The following is a 26,561-nucleotide window of genomic DNA, read 5'->3' as shown; positions in this document are numbered from 1 at the left end:
GTGTGTGTGTGTGTGTGTGTGTGTGTGTGTGTGTGTGTGTTGCAGATGGGAAGCAGAAAGAGAGAGAAAGGATATAGGAAGAAGCCCTCAGTGTATGTGTGTGTGTGTGTGTGTGTGTGTGTGTGTGTGTGTGTGTGTGTGTGTGTGTGTGTGTGTGTGGTATAATACAAGTTACATACATACAGGTGGGCGGTCAACACAACAACAGGTGTGGTGGACGTGGCACTCAACCTGTCCAGCGTCGTAGGCAGCAGATCCGTGGTTCGCTACACCCCTCAGACACACCACGACTTTGGCGAGCTGCTGTGCTGGGCTGTGAACGACATTGGCCTTCAGCAAGCACCCTGTGTCTTCAAGGTGCTGCCTGCAGGTATTGTACTTCCCTCTGTAGTGTATATTATTCCAGAACAAATCATCTTTTGGCCCGTCAGCGATCTTGGCCTTCAACACACAACACGTCTTCAAAGTGTTCATTGCGGGTACTGTTCTGGGACTATGCAACCTTTCATTTCTCGATTCTTTCACTCCAGCACACTTTCACTCAAGCACACTGTCTCATTCTTCAGGATTTAGAATGATTTCGGTGTACTCGACGCTTCTCGAAAGTTCTTGCGAGTACTGTATTTCTATCACCTGTTGTTTTATTACAGCACACGCATCATCTCAAAGCTTTCAAGGTACGAGTAGGTATTGTACTGATCTTTTATAACTTTTCATATCTCGTTTATTCCACGTCTTACGTACTGTATTTTGCTTTCCTTCTTTCTGTTATATTGTCTATGGTCTCCAGTACATACCCTGCATCTCCAAGGCTTCCTCTATCGGTTCTCTCCGCCACAGTCTCCTATGTTTCAATTTAATCCAGATCCCTTTCTTAATTTGCTCTCATCCTTTCCTCTGCTGATTTCATTAACAGCGTCACCTTCCAGCGCACACCCGAAGTCAGCAACGCCCTCGCTACTTGCAAAACCCGTGCAGCATGTTCACTCACTCACTTTCTCTTTCACATTTCCTCCCTCATTTCCACCTCAAAGATCACTCTCTCTCCCATTAATAAAATAAGGGGAGACTCATTTAAAACAGTCTTTCTCACTTTCTTTTTCACATTTCCTTCCTCATTTCCACCTCAAAGATCACCCTCTCTCTCATTTATAATCCGGGGTGACTCATATGTAACTCACTTCCATTCCACCTCACCATTTTTCGTGTGTCGTGGGTAGAACTTAGGGATTATCAGTGTCTGTCCTGTATCATTTATCCACTTGCTCCTCCCACTGCCACTCCCACGCCCTCACCAGCAGACTGAGCCGCCCTAGCAACAAGGAAAATACCTCTCTCTCTCTCTCTCTTTCTCTCTCTCTCTCTCTCTCTCTCTCTCTCTCTCTCTCTCTCTCTCTCTCTCTCCCCGTCTGTCCGTCTGTCTCTGTCTGTCTGTCTCTTTCTCTATCTCTCTCTGTCTCTCTCTGTTTGTTTGCCTGTCTGTCTGTCTGTCAGTCTGTCTGTCTGTCTGTCTGTCCGTCTGTCTGTCGCTCTCTCTCTCTCTCTCTTTCTCTCTCTCTCTCTCTCTCTCTGTTTGCCTTTCTGTCTCTGTCTGTCTGTCTCTCTCTCTCTCTCTCTCTCTCTCTCTCTCTCTCTCTCTCTCTCTCTCTCTCTCTCTCTTAGGAAACCCAAAATTTGTGCCAGCTACTTACGAAGAAACCTTCAGCCACATCCAGTTCTCTGCTCAGGGCTTCTATCAATTTGAGGTGGCCACAAACAAATCGCCTCCATGTCGCCCTGTCCCCCGCCATTTCACTGCCCTGCTCCCAGCTCACACACCCACCTCTCTCATATGCCTCTCCACTTCATCCCTCCATCTCATCCTTGGCCTCCCCCTCCCTCTTCCCTGCTCCCAGCTCACACAACCCCTCCCTCATATACCTCTCTCCCAGTGTAGTGACCTCTCCACTCCATCCCTCCATCTCATCCTCGGCCTCCCCCCCCTCAGGGCTTCACCAATCTGTAATTAGGTGCCCACTCCATCTGCTCTTTCCCAGTACGCGTTCCCTATTTCTCAGAGATTTATTTAAGTTAATCTCTGCCTCATTCTTTTTAATGCGAGGAAGAAGGAACCAAAGGCTGAGCCCGCAAAACGTTCCTTCCAAGAAAAAAACAAAAACAATACAAAAGAGAGCCAAATTCAAGATCCATTCATTTCACACTAATGTTACTGTTTTTTTGTGTTATTTATTTATTTATTTATTTATATATTTTTGAGGGGGGAGGGAGGGGGGAGAGCACTGATATACGAAAGATTATTAAGGGAAGTAAATAAATGAAAGACTACTGCTTAAGAAGATTATTAATTTCATTTTTTTTTTCACTGTTATAAATATATGGCGAGAATACTGAAATACACATTACACACTGACGTAAGAACTGTCTATCTATCTATCTATCTATTGCCAGACGCCATAATCCCGTAAGGGGTGGCCATTTGACTTTGAGTTATTTGTTTTACGGGGAGGGGCACTAACCCTCCACCAACCCACTTGTTGACACGTAGGGAGCACGTATGGTTTGGTTATATGGTTACCACCCAGCGTTGTAAATGGTTTCTTGGCTTACAGGAAACCATTTGGCTTGTCACTCGATGTAAAGCCACCTGTAAAGGAAAGAAAAGCAATAAGAAGTGACAGGAATGATGGGAGAAATAGGAAGAGAGGAGGGAAGGCACAGAAAAAGAATGATAAAGGCTGAGGAAGAAGTAGGCGCAGTACATCAAATGAGTGGACGATGGCCGCCACCACCTACCAATAACGTAAGAACTACCATGTATCATTTATGTACACAGAAAAACACTCATACTTTTGAAAAAATAAAAAATAAAAGGAATGAGGCGAAAGTTACTGACCATTTGCAAGAATTTCTCTCCTAATTCCTCGAGCAAGCAGATGAGTTTTAAGTTATATAGCCCGGAAAACCCGCAGAAAAATATGCATTCGTCTGTTCAACCTCTCAACTCGAAAATGTGATTCATTCTTTTACTCTTGTGATCTTCAAATTACTTCACTGAGGTTAGAAGAAGCTTAGCGAGGTGTAGATGTCAGGTACACGACTGCATGTTAGTTCTATCTGTCTGTCTCTCTTTCTATCTATCTATCTATCTATTGCCAGACTCCCTAATCCCGTAAGGGGTGGCCACAAACAAATCGCTTAACTGTAGACGTCAGGTACACGACTGCATGTTAGTTCTGTCTGTCTATCTATCTGTCTGTCTCTCTGTCTATCTATCTATCTATTGCCAGAAGCCCTAATCCAGTAAGGGGTGGCCACAAACAAATCGCCTCCATGTCGCCCTGTCCCCCGCCACTTCACTGCCCTGCTCTGAATAACTACAATGCCGTACCAATGCCACGATGTCTGTATTTCTGTATCTCTGTATCTTTTCTGTGTCTCCTGTAGCCAAGCATAAGGGCATTAGTGAGTGTCGTTTGGGAAGGAAAATCACTATCTCTATCTCTTTTCTCTGTCCCATACTATCTCTATCTCTTTTCTCTATCCCATACTATCTCTATCTCTTTTCTCTATCCCATACTATCTCTATCTCTTTTCTCTATCCCACACAGCCAAACCAGAGAGCGTGAGGGAGTGTCGTGCTGAGAGGAACGCCACGATGCCCGCGAGCTACGTGGTTCTGGCGTGCATTGCTGGCTGGGACGGGGGACTGAACCAGACTTTCACGCTGGAGGTGCGACAGGCGGCCAGGGAGCAGGTGCTGGAGGCGTTCAGGCACGCAGCGGAGCCCTTCTTCATCATCACAGGGTCAGTCGAGGTCAAAGCCATTCACCATGATACACAGTGGGTTATATTTGGCGTCCCATCCACCTCCTCGCTCTGTGTCTTGCGGCTTAGTTTCCTTGTGTGAGAAGTGCAAGATCAGTCATTTTTCATACCAATATAGGAAATAAATCTGTCTATTTATCTATCGCCAGACGCCTTAATCCTGTAGGGGCTGGCTACCTACAAATCGCCTCCATGTCGCCCTGTCCCCCACCATTTCACTGCCCTGCTTCCAGCTCACACCCTCCCTCTCTCATATACCTCTCCATCCCTCCTTCTCATCCTTGGCTTCTTCCTCCCTCTTCCCCCCTCCACCTCACTCACATACACTCTCCTCGTCATTCTCTCCCTCTCCATCCTCTCCACACGGCCAAACCACCTCAATGTGTTTCTCCTAACGCTTCCTATCACATCCACATCCACACCACAACGCTCCTTCACATCCTCATTTGTCAGTCTGCCAGGAAATAAATAAATTTAGTTCGTGGTGTTTGTGTTGCTTCTCACTGGAATACACTGGAAATAATTGCGTAATGGCGCATACATTGGCTTATCTCGTCCCAGCCCACCTTGCTTCCTGGCTACCTGGGGGCGGGGTAGAGTCGCTCCTGATGTCTCTCGGTGAGTTGGGAAAATATGACTTTTTTTTTATAATAACGGAACAGAGGAAGGAAAAATAAAATGAACAAAAAAAATACTCCATACACCACATTACAGGTGTCCTCCATTCATAAAAAATCTGTAACAGTTGGAATTGAACAGCTGTTGGTTGAAGTTTGGGGGGAAAACAACTCTGGGGAAGCGAGTTCCAGGGAGATGCAGTTCGGGGAATGAAAGATTTCTGACAGGCGGAAGTTCTGATATATGGCAGTGCGACAGTCCAGTCATGAGCGCTACCAGATGCCCGTGTAGCACGAGGGAAGGCATGGAGAGGTGGCACAATGGTTGTAACTTCGTCTGAGCATTTTCCATAAGAGTATCTGTTTGTTGGTATAAAGGTATGTGTTCCAGCCAAGAAGGGCCAGCAAGTTTTTTTTTTTTTTTTTTTTTTATGCGAGGAAGAAGGAACCAAAGGCCATGAGCCCGCAGTAACAGTTCCCTCCAAGAGAAAAACAAAATACAATAGAGAGCCAAATTCAAGATCCGATCATTTTGAGATGCCTGGACACACTGCGTTTGAAAGACTGGAGATCATAGGCAGGAGGAAATACAGACAGAGGGAGACAGTTCCAGAGCTGACCTGTTGCATGAATGAAAGACTGGGAGTAACGGTTAACTCTTGCATTAGAGAGTTGGACAGAAAAGGGATGAGAGTTTGTTGCCAGACGGGTGCTACGTGCCCGTCGTAGAGGTGGAGGAATGCAAGCAGACAGTTCAGAGGAGCAGTGACCATTAAAGTAGCGATAGAAAAGAGATAAAGATGCAACAGTGCGGCGAAGAGACAGAGGTTGAAGGGAGTCAGTAAGAGGAGGAGAGTTAATGAGACGAAAAGCCTTTGACTCCACCCTATTGAGAAGAGCTGTATGTGGGGAGCCTCCCCACACATGAGAGTTGTACTCCACACAGGGGCGGATAAAACCCTGTATAGAGTCAACAATTGTGCAGGGGTAAAGAAAGAGCGGAGTCGGCTTAGCACACCCAATCTCTTGGAAGCAGATTTTACAAGAGATGCAATATGATCTTTCCAAGATAAGTCCCGAGTAAATGAAACCCCAAGCATGTTCAAGGATGATGCAGGGATTAATCTGAATATTATTAAACATTAGTGGGTATACCTGTGGAAGATTTTGTCGGGTTGATAGGTGTAAGAACTGAGTCTTAGAAGCATTAAAGACAACCATATTATTTTTACCCCAGTCAGAGATATGAGCCAAGTCAGACATTAGGTGTGCCATAGCCTCATCCCTTGTTTCTTGAAGTAACTGTTGAGATGGGCGTTGCGGGAACCGAATGGAAAGGTGAAGGGTGGAGTCATCGGCGTATGAGTGGATAGAGTTAGATGTACAGCTTAGAAGATCATTGATGAATAAAAGGAAGAGAGTTGGTGATAGGACAGAGCCCTGAGGAACACCACTGTTGATAGATCTAGGAGAAGAACGATGGCCGTCTACGACAGCAGCTATAGAACGACCAGAAAGGAAGCTAGCGATGAAGGTACAGATAGAAGGATAGAAACCGTAGGAGGGCAGTTTGGAAATTAAAGATTTATGCCAGACTCGATCGAAAGCCTTTGAGATGTCAAGTGCAATGGCAAAGCTTTCGCCAAAGTCCTGAAAGGAGGATGACCAGGAGTCTGAAAGGTAGGTGGAGAAGATCGCCAGTGGAGCGTCCCTGACGGAACCCATACTGACGATCGGAAAGAAGGTTGTGATAGGAAAGATGCCTTAAAATTTTGTTTATTAAGAATTGACTCGAAAACTTTTGAAATACAGGACGTTAAAGCAATTGGACGATAGTTGGAGGGTTGGGAGTGGTCACCCTCTCTTGGGACTGGCTGAATGAGAGCAAACTTCCAGCAAGAAGGAAAGGTACAAGTTGACAGACAAAGGCGAAATAGTTTGCCTAGGCAGGGTGTAAGCACAGAAGCACAGTTTTTGAGAACAACAGGAGGGACCCCATCAGGCCCATATGCCTTGTTAGTACTGAGGCCAGTAATGGCAGAAAATACATCAACTGAAGAAATTTTAATGTCAGCCATGAGGAAGTCAGAGGGGGGAAGTGATGGAGGAACAGCACCGGAATCGTCTAAGGTGGAATTGTAGTATAAAGTCATAGCAAAGAGATCTGCTTTATCAGTAGAAGAAATAGCTACAGAACCATCAGAGTAGAAAAGAGGAGGGAAGGATGATGAGGTAAAGTTGTTAGAAAGATTTTTGGCAAGGTGCCAGAAGGAGCGGGAAGAATTCGAGTTGGAGAGTTGAGAGCATTTAGTATGGATGAAATTATTTTTAGTAGAGCGAAGAACAGACTTAGCACGATTCCGGGCAGAAACATAAAGATTATGTGATTCAGGGGTGGGTTGGCTCCGGTACTTTTTGTAGGCCTTCTCCTTGTTGCGGACAGCATTAGAACAAGCGTGATTAAACCAAGGCTTTCTTGCGTTAGTCAAAGGATATGAGAAAGGAATGCATGCTTCCATGCCCGAGAGAATAACCTCCGTAATGCGCAAGGCACACTCAGATGGCTCACGGCCATGGAAGCAATAATCATTCCAGGGAAAATCAAAGAAGTACTGCCTGAGGGCCTCCCAGTCCGCAGCTCCAAAATGCCAGAGACGACGTTTCCCTGGAGGGTCCGCAGGCCGTACTGGAGCGATAGGACAGGTTAAGGTAATAAGGTTGTGATCGGAGGAGCCCAACGGAGAGAAAAGATTAACAGAGTAAGCTGAAGGATTAGTTGTGAGGAAGAGGTCAAGTATGTTGGAGCTCTCTCCAAGGCGGTCAGGGATACGGGTAGGGTGCTGTACAAGCTGCTCTAGGTCATTAAGGATAGAAAAGATGTAGGCTTGTTCTCACCAGGTGGATCCGTGAAAGGAGAGGAGAGCCAAAGGTGGTGGTGAACATTGAAATCTCCAAGAATGGAGATTTCAGAGAAAGGAGAAATGGACAGAATGTGTTCCATCGTAGAAGTAAGATAGTCGAAGAATTTTTGATAGTCAGTAGAATTAGGGGATAAGTAAACAGCACAGATATATTTAGTCAGAGAATGACAGGAAAGCCGAAGCCAGAGAGTGGAGAATTCAGAAGAATCAAGTTCAGGAACACGAGAGCAAGATAAGTCGTTGCGTATGTATACACAACAGCCACCTTTGGCTTTGAAATGAGTATAGAGAAAGTAGGAGGATACAGAAAAGGGTTTGCTGTCAGTTGCCTCAGACAGCTGAGTCTCCGTTAGAAAAAGAAGGTGAGGTTTAGAGGAGGAGAGGTGGTGGCAAATCTATGAGCTTTATGTTATCTTTAGTTTATAAAATAGAGCAGTTTTAACAAGTGTTCTCTAATTTAATAACTGAGAAGTAGAGAACACTAGTATCCATATTTAAAGACTCCTTCTCGTACTACAAATTGGGGAAGGGAGGTGGAGGTGGCAGAGTCGCGTAAACCACTAATGTTTTCCTGTCCTAATAACCTCCGCGCAGTCCATTGGTACACGCCTGTATTTAATTAACTACTGTATAAATGGGTATACAGTCATCTACAGGCAGGCTAATCCACCATCTAATTCTACTTTCAGCCGCGAGGGAAGTGTAATCGATCTCGGAATATTCTTAAGGCCAAGGTGTATACAGGACTCTTACTTTATTCTTATATATACACTTACACAGCTGCCAAACACTTCACGGCCAGATTAGACAGAATATTACTGCAAAATATACTATCTATCTGTCTCTAGCCAGACGCCATAATCCCGTAAGGGGTGGCCGTTTGTCTTTGAGTTAGTTGTTTTACGGGGAGGGGCACTAACCCTCCACCAACCCACTTGCTGACACGTAGGGAACACGTATGGGTTGGTTATATGGTTACCACCCAACGTTGTAAATGGTTTCCTGGCTCATAGAAAACTACTGGGCTTGTCAAGCAATGTAAAGCCACTTGAAAAGGAAAGAAGAAGAATAAGAAGTGACAGGAAAGATGGGAGAAATAGGAAGAGAGGAGGACAGACACAGAAAAAGAATGATAAAGGTGAAGGAAGAAGTAGCCAGCACTACTTCAAGTGAGTGGATGATGGTGAGAAATACGAAGAGAGGAGGGCAAACACAGAAATAGAATGATAAAGGTGAAGGAAGAAGTAGGCAGCACCACATCAAGTGAGTGGATGATGTTCGCCACCACCTACCACCAAAATATACGATAATACAAAATGAGACCTGAGAATTGCTGAGGACACCTGATTATCCTTGAAATTGGCTAAGATCCTTTGTGAATACGGCCTCTGGTGTATCAACTCTGGAACCGTCTCCCTCTGTCTGTATTTTCTACTTCCTATGATCTCCAGTCTTTCAAACGCAGTGTGTCCAGGCATCTCGAAATGAACGGATCTTGAATTTGGCTCTCTGTTGTATTGTCTTTGTTTTTTTTCTTAGAAGGAACAGTTTGAGGGCTCCTGGTCTTCGGTTCCTTCTTCCTTGCATAAAAAAAAAAGTCTTGAGAAGCATAAATATATCAGATGAAACACGTCTTGAAGGTCCATTGTACATCTAATCCCACCCTAACATGCCATTATTTTTGTCAGGTTTATTCCACCGGGTTTATTCTTTATTATATATTTTGGGGAGAATGAGTTGGGGGGAGGGCAGTCAAATGGTGGGTGACAGAGCGACTTGGAGGCGTTTTGTCTGCGGCCACCCTTTGCGGGATTAGGGCGTCGGGCTATAGATAGAGATTATTCTTGACCAGACGATCTTCATTTTAACAATATAAGGATTAGGTTTAAGTCTTTATTACAAGAACTGGTTAAAATCATTCCACACCATCCTCTTGTGGCGGCTCCATCAACTTGAAAAATGCCTAGCTATCTATCGCCAGACGCCTTAATCCCGTAAGGGGTGACCACAAAGAAAGCGCCTCTATGTCACCCTGTCCCCTGCCATTTCATTGCCCCGCTTCCAGCTCACACTCTCCCTCTCTCATATACCTCTCCACTCCATCCCTCCATCTCATCCTTATGTCACTGAGACTAAACTTAATCTCACTCTATTTATGTAACTAACCTAGGCTATAATCCAATATGGCCGTCTCAGTTCCTGCCTTCCATATTCATGCCGTGTAACATTTCAAACATTTAACATTCCAGACATTTAAAGGCCTCTCGTCCCCTCACCTCACCTACACAATACATCTATCTATCTATCTCTCTATTGTCAGACGCCATAATCCCGTAAGGGGTGGCCATTTGATTTTGAGTTATTTGTTTTACGGGGAGGGGCACTAACCCTCCACCAACCCACTTGTTGACACGTAGGGAGCACGTATGGTTTGGTTATATGGTTACCACCCAGCGTTGTAAATGGTTTCGTGGCTTACAGGAAACCATTTGGCTTGTCACTCAATGTAAAGCCACCTGTAAAGGAAAGAAAAGCAATAAGAAGTGACAGGAAAGATGGGAGAAATAGGAAGAGAGGAGGGCAGGCACAGAAAAAGAATGATAAAGGCTAAGGAAGAAGTAGGCAACAGTACATCAAGTGAGTGGATGATGGTCGCCACCACCTACCACTACACACGTACCTGCCCCTAAATACTTCCCTTCTGGCTCTCTTCAATTACCCCTCACCTGGTCTGTATGTAGGACTGATTACCTGGGCATAGCTACTGTGTTCCTCCCTTACCACTACGTCTCTTTCTAAACGCGTCATTCATTCAGGCATTTGGTTATTTACTCATTCAATCACCCACACAGAGAGCTCATTCAGCCTGTCACTCATTCACAAAACTCTGCTAAATCATTCATTCACTCGAAGAGAATCCACTTGTTCTCTCTCTCTCTCTCTCTCTCTCTCTCTCTCTCTCTCTCTCTCTCTCTCTCTCTCTCTCTCTCTCTCTCACACACACACACACACACACACACACACACACAAATCTTAACAGCACCTTTCTTATCTCTTCCCCACTCTCCTCATGCGCATAACACTCGCAATCTTGCCCTCTCACCCTCACATTTCACTCACTTCCTCATTTACTTACCAACATATCTCCTTCATCTCCAACAGTCCTATTCCGTGCTGACGACTTGATATAAATCGCCAAACAGAAAACCACCTCCAGCACTGATTACACACGCCAGAACTCTAAACAGAACTACATGACGGCTTCATCAACAAAGTCAACAGTCTTTCCTCTCAGGACCAACAGTCATCTCAAACACACCCTCAGGTCATCATTTTAATCCTTCACTCATTTTGGGAAGACAGGTCAGAATTCTCAAACTTACCCAAACTTACCCTGATCCACTCATAACCTATTCTCAACACACAAACAAAACAAATGATACAAGCCATGCCTCTTCTCAGCACACAAACAAAACAAAGGAAACAAGCCATAATCAAGTTAGCCTATATTCTCAGTCATTCATGTGAGCAGCAGGTCAACTCAAGACCTGACTTTCCTCAGTCTATCTTGAATTTGACTTTCTTTTGTTTAAACTTTTCTAGGAGAGAGAGACTTTGGATGCGTCTAACCTCTGGCTCCTTTTTCCCTTACACACACACACACACACACACACACACACACACACACACACACACACAAAATCATAGGCCTGAGAACACTCCCCGGACACCAACTTATCGTCACTGAAATCTGTTTACAGTTCATCTAGACAACAATAAATACGCGAACCCAACCTGGACCCCCCTTAATAGCAACCAGTAATAGGGAAAAGCACTCAAAAAAATCTCTACACTAGTATTAAACACCTGTCTAAGAAATAAAAGTATTGTTTATCAGGTCCGCACGAGCATGATCGAAACACAATGCTTTAACACACAATCCCTCTCACTCTTGCAATTATATGATGTTAGGCTGCAAAATAATTCCCATCTCATGCACCCCTGCAAAAAATATAAACAGCGAGTAACAATTGTCCACTACACAGAATGTCTTATCCCTTCTCCTTTGCCAGTGAATATTACCCTACAGAAACAAGTCAGCGCCATGCTCACTCAATTCCTTCAGCCAAACAGCATCTTACACGAATACCAGACAATCACCTTACTGTAACTGGCCTTCCCTCTGAGACCTGTATCCACCAGCTAGACTATCCTACGGCCATCACTCTTCTCTACATCAGTGCCGTAACAAAACACAGCTCACAAACATAACACAGCTCCAAAACATAGCTCACAAACATGACACAGCTCACAAAACACAGCTCACAAACATGACACAGCTCACAAAACACAGCTCACAGACAAGCCCCTCGACTCTCCCTGCAAGGCATCCTCTCACACCACAGCACACTAATCCCATGCACTTCACTCCCACAGCACAGGCACACCTTCACTATAATCTGAAGAGAGAGAGAGAGAGAGATTACAGTGGCTGGATTTCTTCAACTCGTCCTATTTTGTTACGTCTATTTAAGCCTGAGATCACAGCAGCAAAAACAGCTTCCATACACTTACCTTCCACCTCCTCCCTTTCCTCCTCCTCCTCCTTCTCCTCCTCCCTCTCCTCCTTCTCCTCTTCCTCCTCCTTTTCCTCCTCCCCTTCTTCCTCATCATCATCATCACCATCATCACCCAAATATCCACTAACACGCGAGCTCTGCAGAAACAGGGATAAGCAAACATCAAGACAGGATTGCCCAGTGAGGTGAGCCACACATCCATTCATTCAACAATCAAGTCTTCGAAATTCTCAGCTCTTTTTGGCAAACCTAAAGATCCACAGACAAAAACGCACTTCGTATACCTGTAGATTAGGCAGCATTCCATCAACTGCCACCAATTCCATCCACACTTCATCCACCCATCCACATCATTCATCCATTCCCAAGTTCCACACCTTTCTTATTCACACAGTATCACATCAATTGTCTAGATTTTACACGCTCCCTCCCACCATAAAACTCACTCATATTCACCCTTTTCACCAGGATTATGATGTGGGTGATTTTATGGCGATTTAGAGATATTTATTTCCATTTAAGAACAATTTTCCACACATCTTTACAAGTTTTTAGCCATTTTCACCTATATCTTTGCAATTACTCTGGATTTTTTGTGCATAGCGACTTGTTAACACCTTTTTAAAGTATGACTGACGACCTTAGTGATTTAGTTTTGGCAGGGGACAGGGCGACATGGAGGCTATTTGTCTGTGGCCACCCCTTATGGGATTAAGGCGTCTGGCAATAGATAGACAAATAGCTTTACTTTTCACTACCCTGTTCCCATCTTATCCATTTTTGCAGTGAGATCCAATTTCGTCTAAGCACTTTCTGTTCTATCCTTTGATAGTTTTAGTCTTTATTCCACTTGCTTCCTGAAAATCTATAATCCTTTCCCTGCCTCTCTTTGCCAAGACATTCCCCTTTCTTTACCACACATCCTTATCACAAACATTTACTCAGTTGTGCTTTCATCCTCGCATTCTTCTTCCCTCACACCCACTTTCTACACACTCCCTTTCGTCAGTCTCATTCTGCACACTGCCTTGTCTGGATATTCTGTCTTCTTTAACACTCCCTCCCTGCACACTCCCTTTCTCTGCGCACCCTTACTCCACCCCCCCCCACTCCACACTCCCCCACTCCACACTCCCCCACTCCACACTCCCCCCCTCCACACTCCCTCACTCCACACTCCCTCACTCCACACTCCCTCACTCCACACTCCCCCACTCCACACTCCCCCACTCCACACTCCCCCACTCCACACTCCCCCACTCCACACTCCCCCACTCCACACTCCTCTGCTCCACACTTCCTTTCTTCAAACCCTCTTCTCGTTACTCCTTTTCTTAATTCATTGATTCCCACTTAGCATTGCTCCACACTCCCGCTGACTCCCACACCCCCTGCTGACTCCCACACCCCCTGCTGACTCCCATACCCCCTGTTGACCCCCACACCCCCAGCTGACCCCCACACCCCCAGCTGACCCCCACACCCCCGGCTGACCCCCACACCCCCTGCTGACTCCCACACCCCCTGCTGATTCCCACACCTCCAGCTGACCCCCACACCCCCTGCTGACTCCCACACCCCCTGCTGACCCCCACACCCCCTGCTGACTCCCACACCCTCTGCTAACCCCCACACCCCCTACTGATCTCCACACCCCCTGCTGACCCACACACCCCCTGCTGACTCACACACCCCCTGCTGTCCCCCACACCCCCGCTGACTTCCACACCCCCTGCTGACCCACACACCCCCTGGTGACCCACACACCCCTTGCTGACCCCCACACCCCTTGCTGATCTCCACACCCCCTGCTGACTCCCACACCCTTTGCTGACCCCCACACCCTCTGCTGACCCCCACACACTCTACTGACCCCTTACGTCCTGCTGCTCGCTCCCTCAGCCTACACCTGGGCATATAGTGACCTGCTGAGTGACCCCCTCCCTCCACCACACTCAGCCTGCTGCTAGACAGAGTACGTGCTGACTTCTGCTGACCTCTTTACCGCTGGGGAAGGAGAGGGGGAGGAAAGAATGCATCCCCAGTAACCCTACCTGTCGTAAGAGGCGGGTAGAACGGCCTTATCGTCTCTCATCTTTCTCTCCTTACTGTCCTCTTCTTCTCCTCTTAATATTTCTGACTTTCTTCCTGCCTTTATTTTCCCTCTACTCTTCTCAGGGGTTTGGATTCAAGGCAAGGACAGTTTAAGGACATTCCATTGACTCTGATCTTTTCTCCCTTGCATTACTTCACGAACAGACCACTTCAACGCCAGCCTTCGTGTCATATAGCCAGATTATTGCTTGTGCTAGGTCTTCATTATTCCTTCCTTCCTTCCTTCCTTCTTTCCTGTTGACCCTTACATCTCCTACTGACCCCCTTCCTCACTCAGCACTTGGTCTTGGAATACCTGCTGACCTCACCGCCTCCTCCCCACTCAGACTGCAGCAGGACATAAATTACAGCTCCGATCAGAAGCTTGCCCGACAGCCCTTTGCCAGCATCGTGCCCTGTCTTCCTTTCTCCTCATTTCTCACCAAATAACAGAGAACATCTTCCTTCTATGATAGGAAGCGTTAGGAGAAATGCATTGAGGTTGTTTGGCCTTGTGGAGAGGATGGAGAGTGAGAGACTGACGAGAAGAGTATATGTGAGTGAGGTGAAGGGGGAGAGGGGAAGGGGGAGGCCAATGATGAGATGAAGGAATGGAGTGGAGAGGTATATGAGAGAGGGGACTGTGAGTTGGGAGCAGGGCAGTGAAATGGCGGGGGACAGGGCGACGTGGAGGCGATTTGTTTGTGGCCACCTCGTATGGGATTAAGGCGTCTGGAAATAGATAGACAGATAGATAGATCCTTCCTTCTCATACGTTTTTGGTGCGTGCTTCATACAAAAATAGTTCTGACATCTCCCATTGCCACAGCCAGCAGAGAAGTACCACTAAACGTTTGCTCATGGCTGTACATCTGTTTCCTGCTGACTCTCTCCCTTAGGCTGAAGCAGTGTATGAAGTACCTGCTGTCTCCTACTCACCCCTGCCTCCCTCGTCCTGCTTCTAGGCATACCTGCTACCCCCACACCTCCCCCACTCAGACAGCAGCAGGGCATAGAGTACCTACCCACTCCTGTTGACGGGCACCTCCATTTTTTCATTTTATTTTATTTTTTTTTTCACATGCTTAAAAGGCATTGATGTCCAGTGAGTGCTTAATGGATCTTCAAGGCAATGAACCACTGTGGCTTTAAGAGTTGAGGCGGGGAAGTGTTGCAACCTCTATCCATTTTCCTCACCCTCTACTCCCTCATCCTCTACTCCCTCACACTCTACTCCCTCACTCTCTACTCCCTCAACCTCCACTCCCTCATCCTCTACTCGCTCACCCTCTACTCCCTCACCCTCTACTCCTTCACCCTCTACTCCCTCACCCTACAGCTGTGTGTACAGTACAAGCTGACTCTCTCACCCTCTGCCTACAGTAGGGTGTGAAATATTTGCTGACCCTCTCACCTTTACCCTACAGCCAGCCATGAAATACTTGCTGACTGTCTCCCCCTCAGCTTACAGTCAGCCATGAAACACTTGCTGACTCTCTCCCCCTTACCCTACAGCCATGAAACACTTGCTGACTCTCTCCTCCTTACCCTACAGCCATGAAACACTTGCTGACTCTCTCCTCCTTACCCTACAGCCATGAAACACTTGCTGACTCTCTCCTCCTTACCCTACAGCCATGGAACACTTGCTGACTCTCTCCTCCTTACCCTACAGCCATGAAACACTTGCTGACTCTCTCCCCCTCTCTCCCTCAGCCTACAGATGGGCGTGCAGTACCTTCTCACCGTAACTGCTGCCAATGCGAGGGGATCCAGTCCGCCCATCACCGTCAACTACACAGCCACCACCGCCGCCGCCGACAAGGTTGTGTCTCCCCACGCCCACACCCACACCATCTTCAGCCTGGCCGCCCTTCTGCTGCTGGTGGCGGGCGTGGTGGTGGTGGTGGCGTGTGTCAGCGTGGGCGTGCTTGCTGCTAGACGAAGGGGTGGGCGTCGACATGGGCGGACTCAATCGGCCAAGATGCTCTACGGAGGAGGGTCAATGAAAGAAGACTTGGAGCATAATGGCGTACACACTATCGTTTGTGTTAAAGGTGAGGCCAAGGGGGCAGGAAGGAAGGAGTGTATGGATATAGAATGTATTTGTGTTATTCATTACATTTGTTTTCATTATTCATTTATTTTCTCCTGGTGTCCGCTATGAATCGCACTATCCCCTAGCCCGTTGCAATCTCACTATCCCTAACCCTTTGCAACCTCACTATCCCTAACCCTTTGCAATCTCACTATCCCTAACCCTTTGCAACCTCAATATCCCTAACCCTTTGCAATCTCAATATCCCTAACCTTTTGCATAACAGAGGGTAATATAACCTTGTCCTTGATCTGTTCCCTCAAGGCCAAGATGAAAATTTATCTCTGGCCATACTATCTATCTATTGCCAGACGCCTTGATCCCATACGGGGTGGCCACAAGCAAATCGCCTCCACGTCGCCCTGTCCCCCGCCATTTCAATGACCTGCTTCGAACTCACACACCCCTATCTCATATACCTCTCCACTCCATCCCTCCATCTCGTCTCCCCCTCCCTCTCTCCCCCTCCACCTCACTCACATAAACTCTCCTCGTCAGTCTCTCACTCTCCATCCTCTTCACATGGCCAGCAAACTGATTGAAGAAATTTTAGGAAGAAATGGCAATATCTGAACTTCGAACATGCCACAGGAAGAGATATATAGGAACAGATACAAGGAAGCTGCCCACGCCTTTTTGAAAATGGTTGTGTAATGAAAAGCATAAAAATCTGACAACTGCTCTAAGAAAGCGGATATATGATGAGGGATTTACGTGATGGAAACCTCAAAATATCTATCTTTCTTTCTACCTATTGCCAGACGCCATAATCCCGTAAGGGGTGGCCGTTTGTCTTTGAGTTAGTTGTTTTACGGAGAGGGGCACTAACCCTCTGCTAACCCACTTGCTGACACGTAGGGAACACGTATAGGTTGGTTATATGGTTACCACCCAGCGTTGTAAATGATTTCCTGGCTTACAGGAAACCATTAGGCTTGTTACTCAATGTAAAGCCACCTGAAATGGAAAGAGGAGTAATAAAATGTGACAGGAATGATGGGAGAAATAGGAAAAGAAGAGGGCAGACACAGAAAAAGAGTGATAATGGTGAAGGCAGAAGTAAGCAGCACAACATCAAGTGAGTGGATGATTGTGAGAAGTCGGACGAGAGGGGACAGACAAAAAAAAAAAAAGTGATAAAGGTGAAGGAAGAAGTAGCAGCACTACATCAAGTGAGTGGATGATGGTCGCCACCACCTACCACCAAATAAAATATAACTCAGCTAAATATGAAAAGAATTGAATAAAAAAAGCAAATTAAACGAGAAGGATCAATTAGAGGGCACGACACCAACGACCACTAACGGATCTAACGGTTGAATATTTGACTTTGCTCTGTGACCCTGACCTTCCACAGGTTTCTCTCAAAATTGACTTACTTCACTCTTGCCTAATCCTCAACCCTTCCACCGACTTTGACTCAGATCAGATCGGAACTGTTTGAGTTGACTTTGCTTCCTTTATCCTTTCTCTCTGATTAATTACTCAACCTTGAATCGTGTGTGTTTTTCTCTGCGTCCTTCACCAGTAATCTACTCCCTTCCCAACTTCAAACCTCACTCTGTTCATTTGCTCTTTGACATTTCCTGTTCTGTTCCTCTTTCACAAATATTCCATCTTCTGCTTCCCTCTTGTTTCACCACCCACTCTTCCCTCCTACTTTCTTCCTTTTTCCTTTGCATTTCCACTTCCGTTCGTTTTTCACATATAACGGTTCTTTATTTTCCCTCTTCTCCCATCAGCCGCGTCCCTTCCTTCCTTCATTCATCACCTCTGCCAAGGAAGTTGGAGAAGGTTTTGTATTCACCTGTGTTTCTCTGTTTGTTTGGTTGTCCACACCATGTCTCCAACAGTTCTCAATTAATTTCAATGAAAATTTGTGGAAGGATGGGCCATAAGCCAAGAAAGAATTGATAAAATTTGGGGGCGGATCCGGATCCGGATCCTATCTCCACGGATCCGAACCCAGATCCTTTTGAATGGCAATGGCACTGGCGGAGGTATGCGCTCTCTGAGTGCTTCCTAGTTTCCTCATGTATTTTCTGTGTCTTATCTTTTTATAGCATTTCCTCTTGTCTCCCTCATATCTCTCACCCGCTGTCCTATATCCATTCCTTCCTGCATATCCACCTCCCCTTCCGTCTGTTTCACTAATATTTCCTACGCTGCCCTCCTCCCACCACCACCCTGCCTCCTTCATCTTCCTCCCCTCACCGCATTACTTGCCCGCCAGCCCTGCACCTCATCCTCGGCCTCACATTAGCTTCCCCTCTGTTTCCCTCGCACCTCTTACTCTCCACACTCTAATCCTCCCCCGCACCCATTACTCGCACTCTCCATGAGGGAAAATAAACCTGGCAGTGACTTTACCTTAGTGGGCTGGCTCTCTGCTGCCTTGAATTTAACTGGGATTAATTTACCTTATGGAGAGAGAGAGAGAGAGAGAGAGAGAGAGAGAGAGAGAGGCTTACTGGTAACTATCTCTAGGCTGGGTAAAGGTAGGCCCATAAGGAGAGAAAAGCCCATATAGGATTGATCAAAAATACGCAGGCCTAGAGCAGAGGGAACAACAAAGGGGCGTAAGCAGAGTGGTGAGCAGACAGGCAGAATGGTGAACAGACAGGCAGAATGGTGAGCAGACAGGCAGAGTAGTGAGCAGACAGGCGGTTGTGAGCAGACAGGCAGTGGCTAGCAGACAGGCAGTAGTGAGCAACCAGGCAGAATGGTGAGCAGACAGGCAGTGATGAGCAGACAGGCAATAGTGAGCAGACAGGCAGAATGGTAAGCAGACAGGCAGTGGTGAGCAAACAGGCAGAATGGTGAGCAGACAGGCAGAATGGTGAGCAGACAGGCAGAGTGGTGAGCAGATAGGCAGAATGGTGAGCAGACAGGCAGTGGTGAGCAGATAGCTATTGTGAGCAGATAGGCAGAATGGTGAGCAGACAGGCAGTGGTGAGCAGACAGGCAGTGGTGAGCAGATGGGCAGAATGGTGAGCATACAGGCAGTGGTGAGCAGACAGGCAGTGGTGAGCAGATAGGCAGTTGTAAGCGGATAGGCAGTAGTGAGCAGACAGGCAGAGTGGTGAGCAGACAGAGGGGGGAGGCAAGGAGGTGGATGGATGGAGTGAGAGGAACACATCTTTATCGTAGACACTCTCTCGCTCCTTGAAGCATGTGACAAATAAGCGTCAGTATTTTTTTTTCTATTTTCTATCTATCTATCTATTGCCAGACGCCATAATCCCGTAAGGGGTGGCCATTTGACTCTGAGTTATTTGTTTTACAGGAAGGGGCACTAACCCTCCACCAACCCACTTGATGACACGTAAGGAGCACGTATGGTTTGGTTATATGGTTACCACCCAGCGTTGTAAATGGTTTCTTGGCTTACAGGAAACCATTAGGCTTGTCACTCAATGTAAAGCCACCTGTACAGGAAAGAAAAGCAATAAGAAGTGACAGGAAAGATGGGAGAAATAGGAAGAGAGGTGGGCAGGCACAGAAAAAGAATGATAAAGGCTGAGGAAGAAGTAGGCAGCACTACATCAAGTGAGTGGATGATGGTCGCCACCACCTACCACTACCCCTTTTTTTCAATTTTGGAGAGACCTATTGTACTAGGGAGGGTGTTTATAACCTCCCTTTACCCCCTCCACTACAAAGGGCCTTCCTATGGCTGTGTTAAATAGTGTGGATGTAGTGAAAGGTGATGCCTAAAGGACAGGGCTATACTCCACTACCATCACCACCACCACCACCATCAGTACCACCACCACCACCACTACCACCACCACCACCACCACCACACTCCACTTAAATGACAGTAGTTCCTTTGTGTGGGATTAGGGAGGAGTTTATAGTGCTTTTGTGCTGGTATTAACCTTCAATACTGAGCCTTAATCCTGAATATTATACTACCAAAGCCTAATAATAAGTAACCTATCCACATTTATCTATCTTTCTATCTACCTGTATATCTGTCTATCTATCTTCATCTCTGTCTATCTGTCTATCTATTTATCTGTATGCCTGTCAATTTGTCCATCTGTCTATTTGTCTGTCTGTCAATTTGTCCATCTGTCTGTCTATTTGTCTGTCTGTCTGTCTATCTATCTATGTCTGTTTGCCTTTCTGTGTCAATCTATCCATCTATCTATCTATCTATCTATTGTCAAGGTGCTGATGGCTGCCTTGTCGTTCTGTTAGGTCTTGAGTATTTTTGTTTATTTGATTCATATCCACACGCTTTGGCTGGTCATTTGGAAAACTACATTTTAATTTCCCTTTTTTCTGTCATTGAGGACCTCCAAGATTTTCAGCATGTTATAGCCGTCTTGAACCCTTTGGTAAGTAGGGGCTTTGTAGAGGTGCAAAGGTGTACAAGATTTTGGCGGAACAGAAAGGGAAAAATTGTTCTTTGAGGCAGCTCAGATAAGGACAGGAGGTGGTGGTCCTTTACCCCCGCCAGAAGGTACGATATGTTTTACTCCGCGTTTGTTTGTCTGTCTGTCCGTCTGTTACCAGGATTACTTAAAAAATCATGAACGGATTTTCCTGCAATTTTTTGGAGGGCTAGGGTATGGCCCAATGAACAAGCGATTATATTTTGGTTGTGATCCGGAGTCTTTTGTTTGTTTGTTCACATCATATATCCAAAAGTTCTCGATGAATTTCAACATGATTTTGTGGAAGGGTGCACCATGGGCCATGAAAGAATTCTTTAAATTCTGGGGGGATCCGGGTCCGAATCAAGCATTGGTAGAGGTATGCGCTCCATGAATGCCCCTCTAGTTCAGTCATTCTCTCTCTCTCTCTCTCTCTCTCTCTCTCTCTCTCTCTCTCTCTCTCTCTCTCTCTCTCTCTCTGTGAGTGAGTGTGTGTGTGTGTGTGTGTGTGTGTGTGTGTGTGTGTGTGTGTGTGTGTGTGTGTGTGTGTGTGTGTGCCAATCCGACTGAGTGCATGGCGTGTACGAGGCGTCGAACATGGTTGTATATAAGTAAGGAGGGGTTTGACAGAAAATGTGAGCGTGTATACTACGTGTGTGTGTGTGTGTGTGTGTGTGTGTGTGTGTGTGTGTGTGTGTGTGTGTGTGTGTGTGTGTGTGTGTGTGTGTGTGTGTGTGTGAGAGAGAGAGAGAGAGAGAGAGAGAGAGAGAGACCTGTGGAAAAGTAGAAAAGTGAGGTGTGGCATTGTGAGATGTGCAAATATGAGATGTGGTGAGTGTATGGCAGTGTGTGGTGTGGTAGTGTGTGGTGTGGCAGTGTGTAGTGTGGCAGTGTGAAGTGTGGTGATTGGAAAATGTAGCAGTGTGTGGTGTGGCAGTGTGAGGTGTGGCAGTGTGTAGTGTGGCACTGTGTGGTGTGGCAGTGTGAGGTGTGGCAGTGTGAGGTGGGGCATTATAAGGTGTGGTGGAGGGAGGTGTGTGTAGTGTGTCAGTGTGAGATGTGTGTGAGGTGTGATTGTCTTCAGATACAGACTCTTCATGCCTTGGTCTTCCTCTCCTTCTTCCCCAGTCTCCTTCAGTCTACCTCTTGTAAAGCCCTGTCCCTCATAATTATTCTGTATTATAATTGTTCCTGTTTATGACGCTCAAAGACCCTCTACGCCCCTTTGCCTTTGTGATACACTCTTCCCCGGCCCTCTCACCTTACCTTTGGCTCCCCTCCTCTCATTTCCTGCTTCTTTCCTTCGTCCAGGTAATTACACGCCCATTCTTGTGCGCCTACAGCTTGTCTTTTGAATCTAGTTTATGTAATTGTAAACCTCACACCTCAGCATTATATCTTTACCCAGTTACTCTCATATTTTTTCCCTGTTCTTCTCGTTGGCGCCATTTACCTCATCTGTATTCTCAACCTCAGTCATAGTCGTCTCACCTCTTTATTCAAGTGCTAGACGCTGGTTGCATAAATTCCATCCCTCTCTCACCGCTTGTTTAAATCCCATCCCTCTTTCATCCCTACATTATCTGCACATTTTCTCCGTCTCCTTATTAAAGTACAGTATATTCATCTCCTTCCTCTTTAACCTCTTGCCCCTCCTGTGCGTGCCTCTCCCTTCAGAGTGTGAGAAAGAGGAGGCTGTGAGGTCGCATACCCCGTCAGGCGTGGTCAGCAACCTGTACGTCACCCCTTCGTCCCTCCTCAACAACGTGAGTACCCGAGGCGCAGTACAAAGCCTGGCCCTCAGTACAGTACAAGGTGACTGAGGCAAAGAGGTGAATTATAGGTACCGGTAGTATTAAAGGATTTCTTAGTGCTTGTTCCTTGGCGATTTGTTTTTTATTCTAAACCTCAACTACTCCCTCGTGTGTTATTTGTAGGATTTTGAGATATTTGTAGGATTTTGAGATATTTGTAGGATTTTGAGGTATTTGTAGGATTTTGAGATATTTGTAGGATTTTGAGATATTTGTAGGATTTTGAGGTATTTGTAGGATTTTGAGGTATTTGTAGGATTTTGAGGTATTTGTAGGATTTTGAGATATTTGTAGGATTTTGAGGTATTTGTAGGATTTTGAGATATTTGTAGGATTTAAGGTATTTGTAGGACTTTGAGATATTTGTAGGATTTAGAAGAATTTGTAGGATTTTGAGGTATTTGTAAGATTTTGAGGTATTTTGCATTAATAACATAAACTTGGATAGTGGAGTGGCGCTTAACTTTCAGCAAGAACGTCTCCTAGTGTTGAGGTTTGCAGTGAATGGTATAAACCGTAATTTAAAAAGTAAATCGCTCAGGAAAAGGTGCAACGAACGCTAAGACACCGTAATGAATGCCTCAACACCTCCATCTCCAAAAAATATATATTCATCTTAGCAGTATTAAGTAGTGGTAGTAAAGTGTTACCGTAGGCATGAAGTGACTTAAAATTGGACATATCAGTAGATCTAAGTGTTAAGTAATAAGTATGGTGACGCAGGCCTGTAAAGTGGCTTATGTTTGAAGTTATAGATACTGGATTAGACAGTGAAATATAAGTAGAGACAAGTATTGATGTATGACAAAGTAATTCATGAAGGGTTTGTTTGTCAGGGTAAATTCGTAGCGCCTAGAGAAGTGGGGTTTTCTTTGTAATGACCAAATGATTTTATGTTTGAGAGGAAAATACTGGAATTGCATACAGTAAAGAGGAGCTGGTTAACACGTGTGAGTCAACTGATGGGTGGAGACGACTGAGAGCTGGACATTATAACGATTGGTGAACTGTGAATAGGCCTACTTTGAACTCCCTCATCGTTTTCTATGTAAATAAAAATTAAAATAAAACTAGTATAACATTTCTGACCACAGTAAGCTTTGAAGGTAGATTATTAAGTAGTTACAGTGGATATAGTAGGAGTCTGGGGGTAGTTGCTTGAGCTATACTACAGTCCGTTTAGTTTTATCTGGCAAATATCCGTAACCTCTTTCAGAATGGAGTTCAAATTTCACTAGTAACCAAGGAGACTCATTCCTACCTCATAACTATGGCACATTGGAATTTCATGATTTATAAGTTGATATTCAAGTTGTGCGAGCGGTGCAGTTTTGCCAGGTGGAAGGAAACGGAGTATAGGTGCTTGAGATGCATTGTGTGTCTGACCTGCAGTGGGCATATGAAGTTACATAAGCAAATTTGATGTTAAGACTCCATGTTCTTCACCTCGTCTTCTTTATCTCTCTTCTTCGTTCTTTCCTCTCGTGTCTCTTCAATTTTCAGCACGTTCCTCCTCCTCCTCGCCCTCCTCCTCCTCCTTCTCCTCCTCCTCCTCATCATCATCATCATCATCATCTTTCCCTATTGCCATCTGTCTGTTTATATCGCCTAGCACCTGCCAAACCATTCCTCACGTCACACTCTCTTCTGTTACACACACACACACACACACACACACACACACGCACACGCACAGTAAGCCAAGTTTGAGGGAAGTTGGTTCTGTTCCTGATTGTTGCCAGTCAAGTGGCCCCCCTCACACCTCAGGCGCACACACACACACACACACACACACACACACACACACACACACTTGCCTCATCTCCCATAAATGCTTCTTTTATCATGAGACTCAACGCCCCTTTCTCCACACACTTACCCATCATCTTCAAGGTGTTTTTTTCCCTCTTGGGCTACCTCTCCTTACCTGCCATTTCCTCTTCCTTGATCTGTTTGCCTCCTTTTCGTTCCAGTCTTGTTTCCCTCCTAACTTCTCTTCCCTTCCTACTGTAACTCCCAACTCTTCACCACTCAGCTTTCCTCCACCCTGTCTGCTCATTACTCTGCCAGCCTTCTCACCACTGCCTGTCTGCTCACCACTCCGTCTGCTCACCACTCTGTCTGCTCACCACACTGTCTGCTCACTATTCTACCTGTCTGCTCACCACTCTGCCTGTCTGCCCATCACTCTGCTCACCACTCTGCTTGTCTTCTCACCACTCTGCTTGTCTGCTCACCACTCTGTCTGCTCATCACTCTGCCTGTCTGCCCACCACTCTGTCTGCTCATCACTCTGCCTGTCTGCCCACCACTCTGTCCGCTCACCACTCTGCTTGTCTGCTCCCTAGCGTGGTCTGGTGGCGCCCAAGGAGACAGAGGTCCTCCTACAAGAGCGACCTCCCTGTCCTCCTCTAACATCCCTCGACTCCCTGGGCCGCTGCTCCACCTCCACCTCCAAGACCTCCACCTCCAGCGCTTCCTCCGCAGCCACCGTCGCCCTCAATCCGGATTTCCTGGCCAAAAATCCGGACTACATGGCCAGGAATCCGAACTACAAGAATCCGGACGGTCGCCCAATTCTCCCCGACTTCGTTATGCAGAGTTTGGACCGTATGAGCATCGCGCCTGAATATTTTGCGAACGCATGTGATTGCGGGATGAAAAGGGTTGATGTCCCGGTTGCGAATTCGGACTGCCTCGCCACCAACCACGCCTGCGCGGTCAAAAATCCCCCGTGCTGCGCCAGAGAAGGGGATTACCTGGCCGCAAATCTCACCTGTGCTGCCAGATACCCAGACTGTGTGGGGAGAGAGGAGGCCAGCTCATTAATCCCACCGCACAGGGAGAGTTCAGTTTAAGGTTCGTATTACTAGATTCCCTAACACTTTTTCCTTAGCGATTTATTCTCAAAATGTCAACATCCTTGTGCGTGTTATTAAATCAAGCTATAGAGATATTAAAACGACACAAAGAACGTTTATCTACCCATCGCCGGACTCCCTAATCCAGCAAAGGGTGGCCACAGACAAAACGCCTCCAAGTCGCTCTGTCACCCACCATTTGACTGCCCTCCCCCCAGCTCACTCCCCCCTCCCTCATATGTGACTGAGAAAATTAGGAGAAATACACTGGGGTGGTTTGGTAATGTGGAGAGAATGGAGAATGAAAGACTGACTAAGAGGGTGTATGTAGGTGAAGTGGAGGGAGGGAGAGGAAGGGGGAGACCGAGGATGAGGTGGAGGGATGGAGTTGACAAGGAACGTACCAGAAAATGTAAAGATGTACCATGCAAAACAAATCGCTTGGGAAGAGGTGTTGCGGGTCTCCCATATCAAAGCTGTATTCTCAGTATTTTTTTTTTTAAATTTATATTCTTCATCTACCCACCATTACAAGCCCAATCGCTCCAGGAAACGCTGGCACTATAAGTCAAAATGGAAGGGTACATTCAAAACGGTACTGTGACACATATATGGGGTAAAAATGATTATACTGAGTGCATTTACAAACACAGTAAGAACGCACGGTACTACATGAAAAAAATATATAAATAAAGGTAAGCAAATGCAGCAGAAAAACGTATCCCGTAGACTGCACTATATCCAGGCTATAGCCCAATATCCCATGCGTGTCACTGAATATCGATAATAGAAAAATATAGAAGAAACAGACTATGAAAGTGTACAAAATAAGTGGCCGGGGAAGAAGTGCAGCGATATCTCTTGTGCCACTTAAACTGTGACCTTAAGTGTTTCAGTTTAGGCAGGATTCACAGATAATTTTCAAAGGTGAACTTCATTTTACTTTCAACTTCAATTTACTTTCACTTGTTCGTTGAGATTAAGGAAGGACTGATGCAACCAAGAGTGAAAATACAGGATATATAAAAAGTCGACCACGTGTGTTTAGCTGGCAAGAAAGGACACTCAGGAAGCATTTCAGTAGGAGACAAGAGTTCGTCTAATATTTCACCTCCTCCTCCTTCTCCTCCTCCTCCTCCTCCGCCTCCTCCTCCTCCCCCTCCTCCTCCTATCACTTTCCTCTGCTGGCTAATATTCCTTTTTGGAGAGGCGTGGTATGTTTTTTTCTGCATATAAATGATTCTTTTTGATACGATGCGTCGGAAAGGAAAGTGACGAACGTGCCCTAAGTGTGAGATAGACGTAGAGGAAAAGTAAGCAACATATAAGCCTTGGATAGCATCAGTGTAGCAGAGGTTTAGCGTTT

At 46.1% G+C, this 26,561-nt stretch overlaps 1 protein-coding gene across 1 annotated transcript in view; it reads left to right on the top strand.

Annotated features, from left to right (window-relative positions):
* The window catches only part of LOC145410015 (neural cell adhesion molecule 2-like), a 114,250-nt gene extending 89,058 nt beyond the window's left edge, over positions 1 to 25,192 (top strand). The window contains exons 11-15 of the mRNA XM_080280236.1: positions 186 to 370; positions 3,609 to 3,804; positions 15,754 to 16,099; positions 22,200 to 22,286; positions 24,683 to 25,192. Of these exons, the coding sequence (XP_080136362.1) occupies positions 186 to 370; positions 3,609 to 3,804; positions 15,754 to 16,099; positions 22,200 to 22,286; positions 24,683 to 25,192 (1,324 nt within the window). The remainder of the gene's footprint in view (positions 1 to 185; positions 371 to 3,608; positions 3,805 to 15,753; positions 16,100 to 22,199; positions 22,287 to 24,682) is intronic.
* The last annotated feature ends 1,369 nt before the right edge of the window (positions 25,193 to 26,561 follow it).

This window comes from Coenobita brevimanus, chromosome 84 (genome assembly GCF_032717465.1).
Source record: "Coenobita brevimanus isolate Jiangsu-jjx chromosome 84, ASM3271746v2, whole genome shotgun sequence".
NCBI classification, from domain to species: Eukaryota; Metazoa; Arthropoda; class Malacostraca; order Decapoda; family Coenobitidae; genus Coenobita; species Coenobita brevimanus.
Note: the sequence above shows the minus strand (reverse complement) of the source record. Positions and strands in the feature narration are given on the sequence as shown.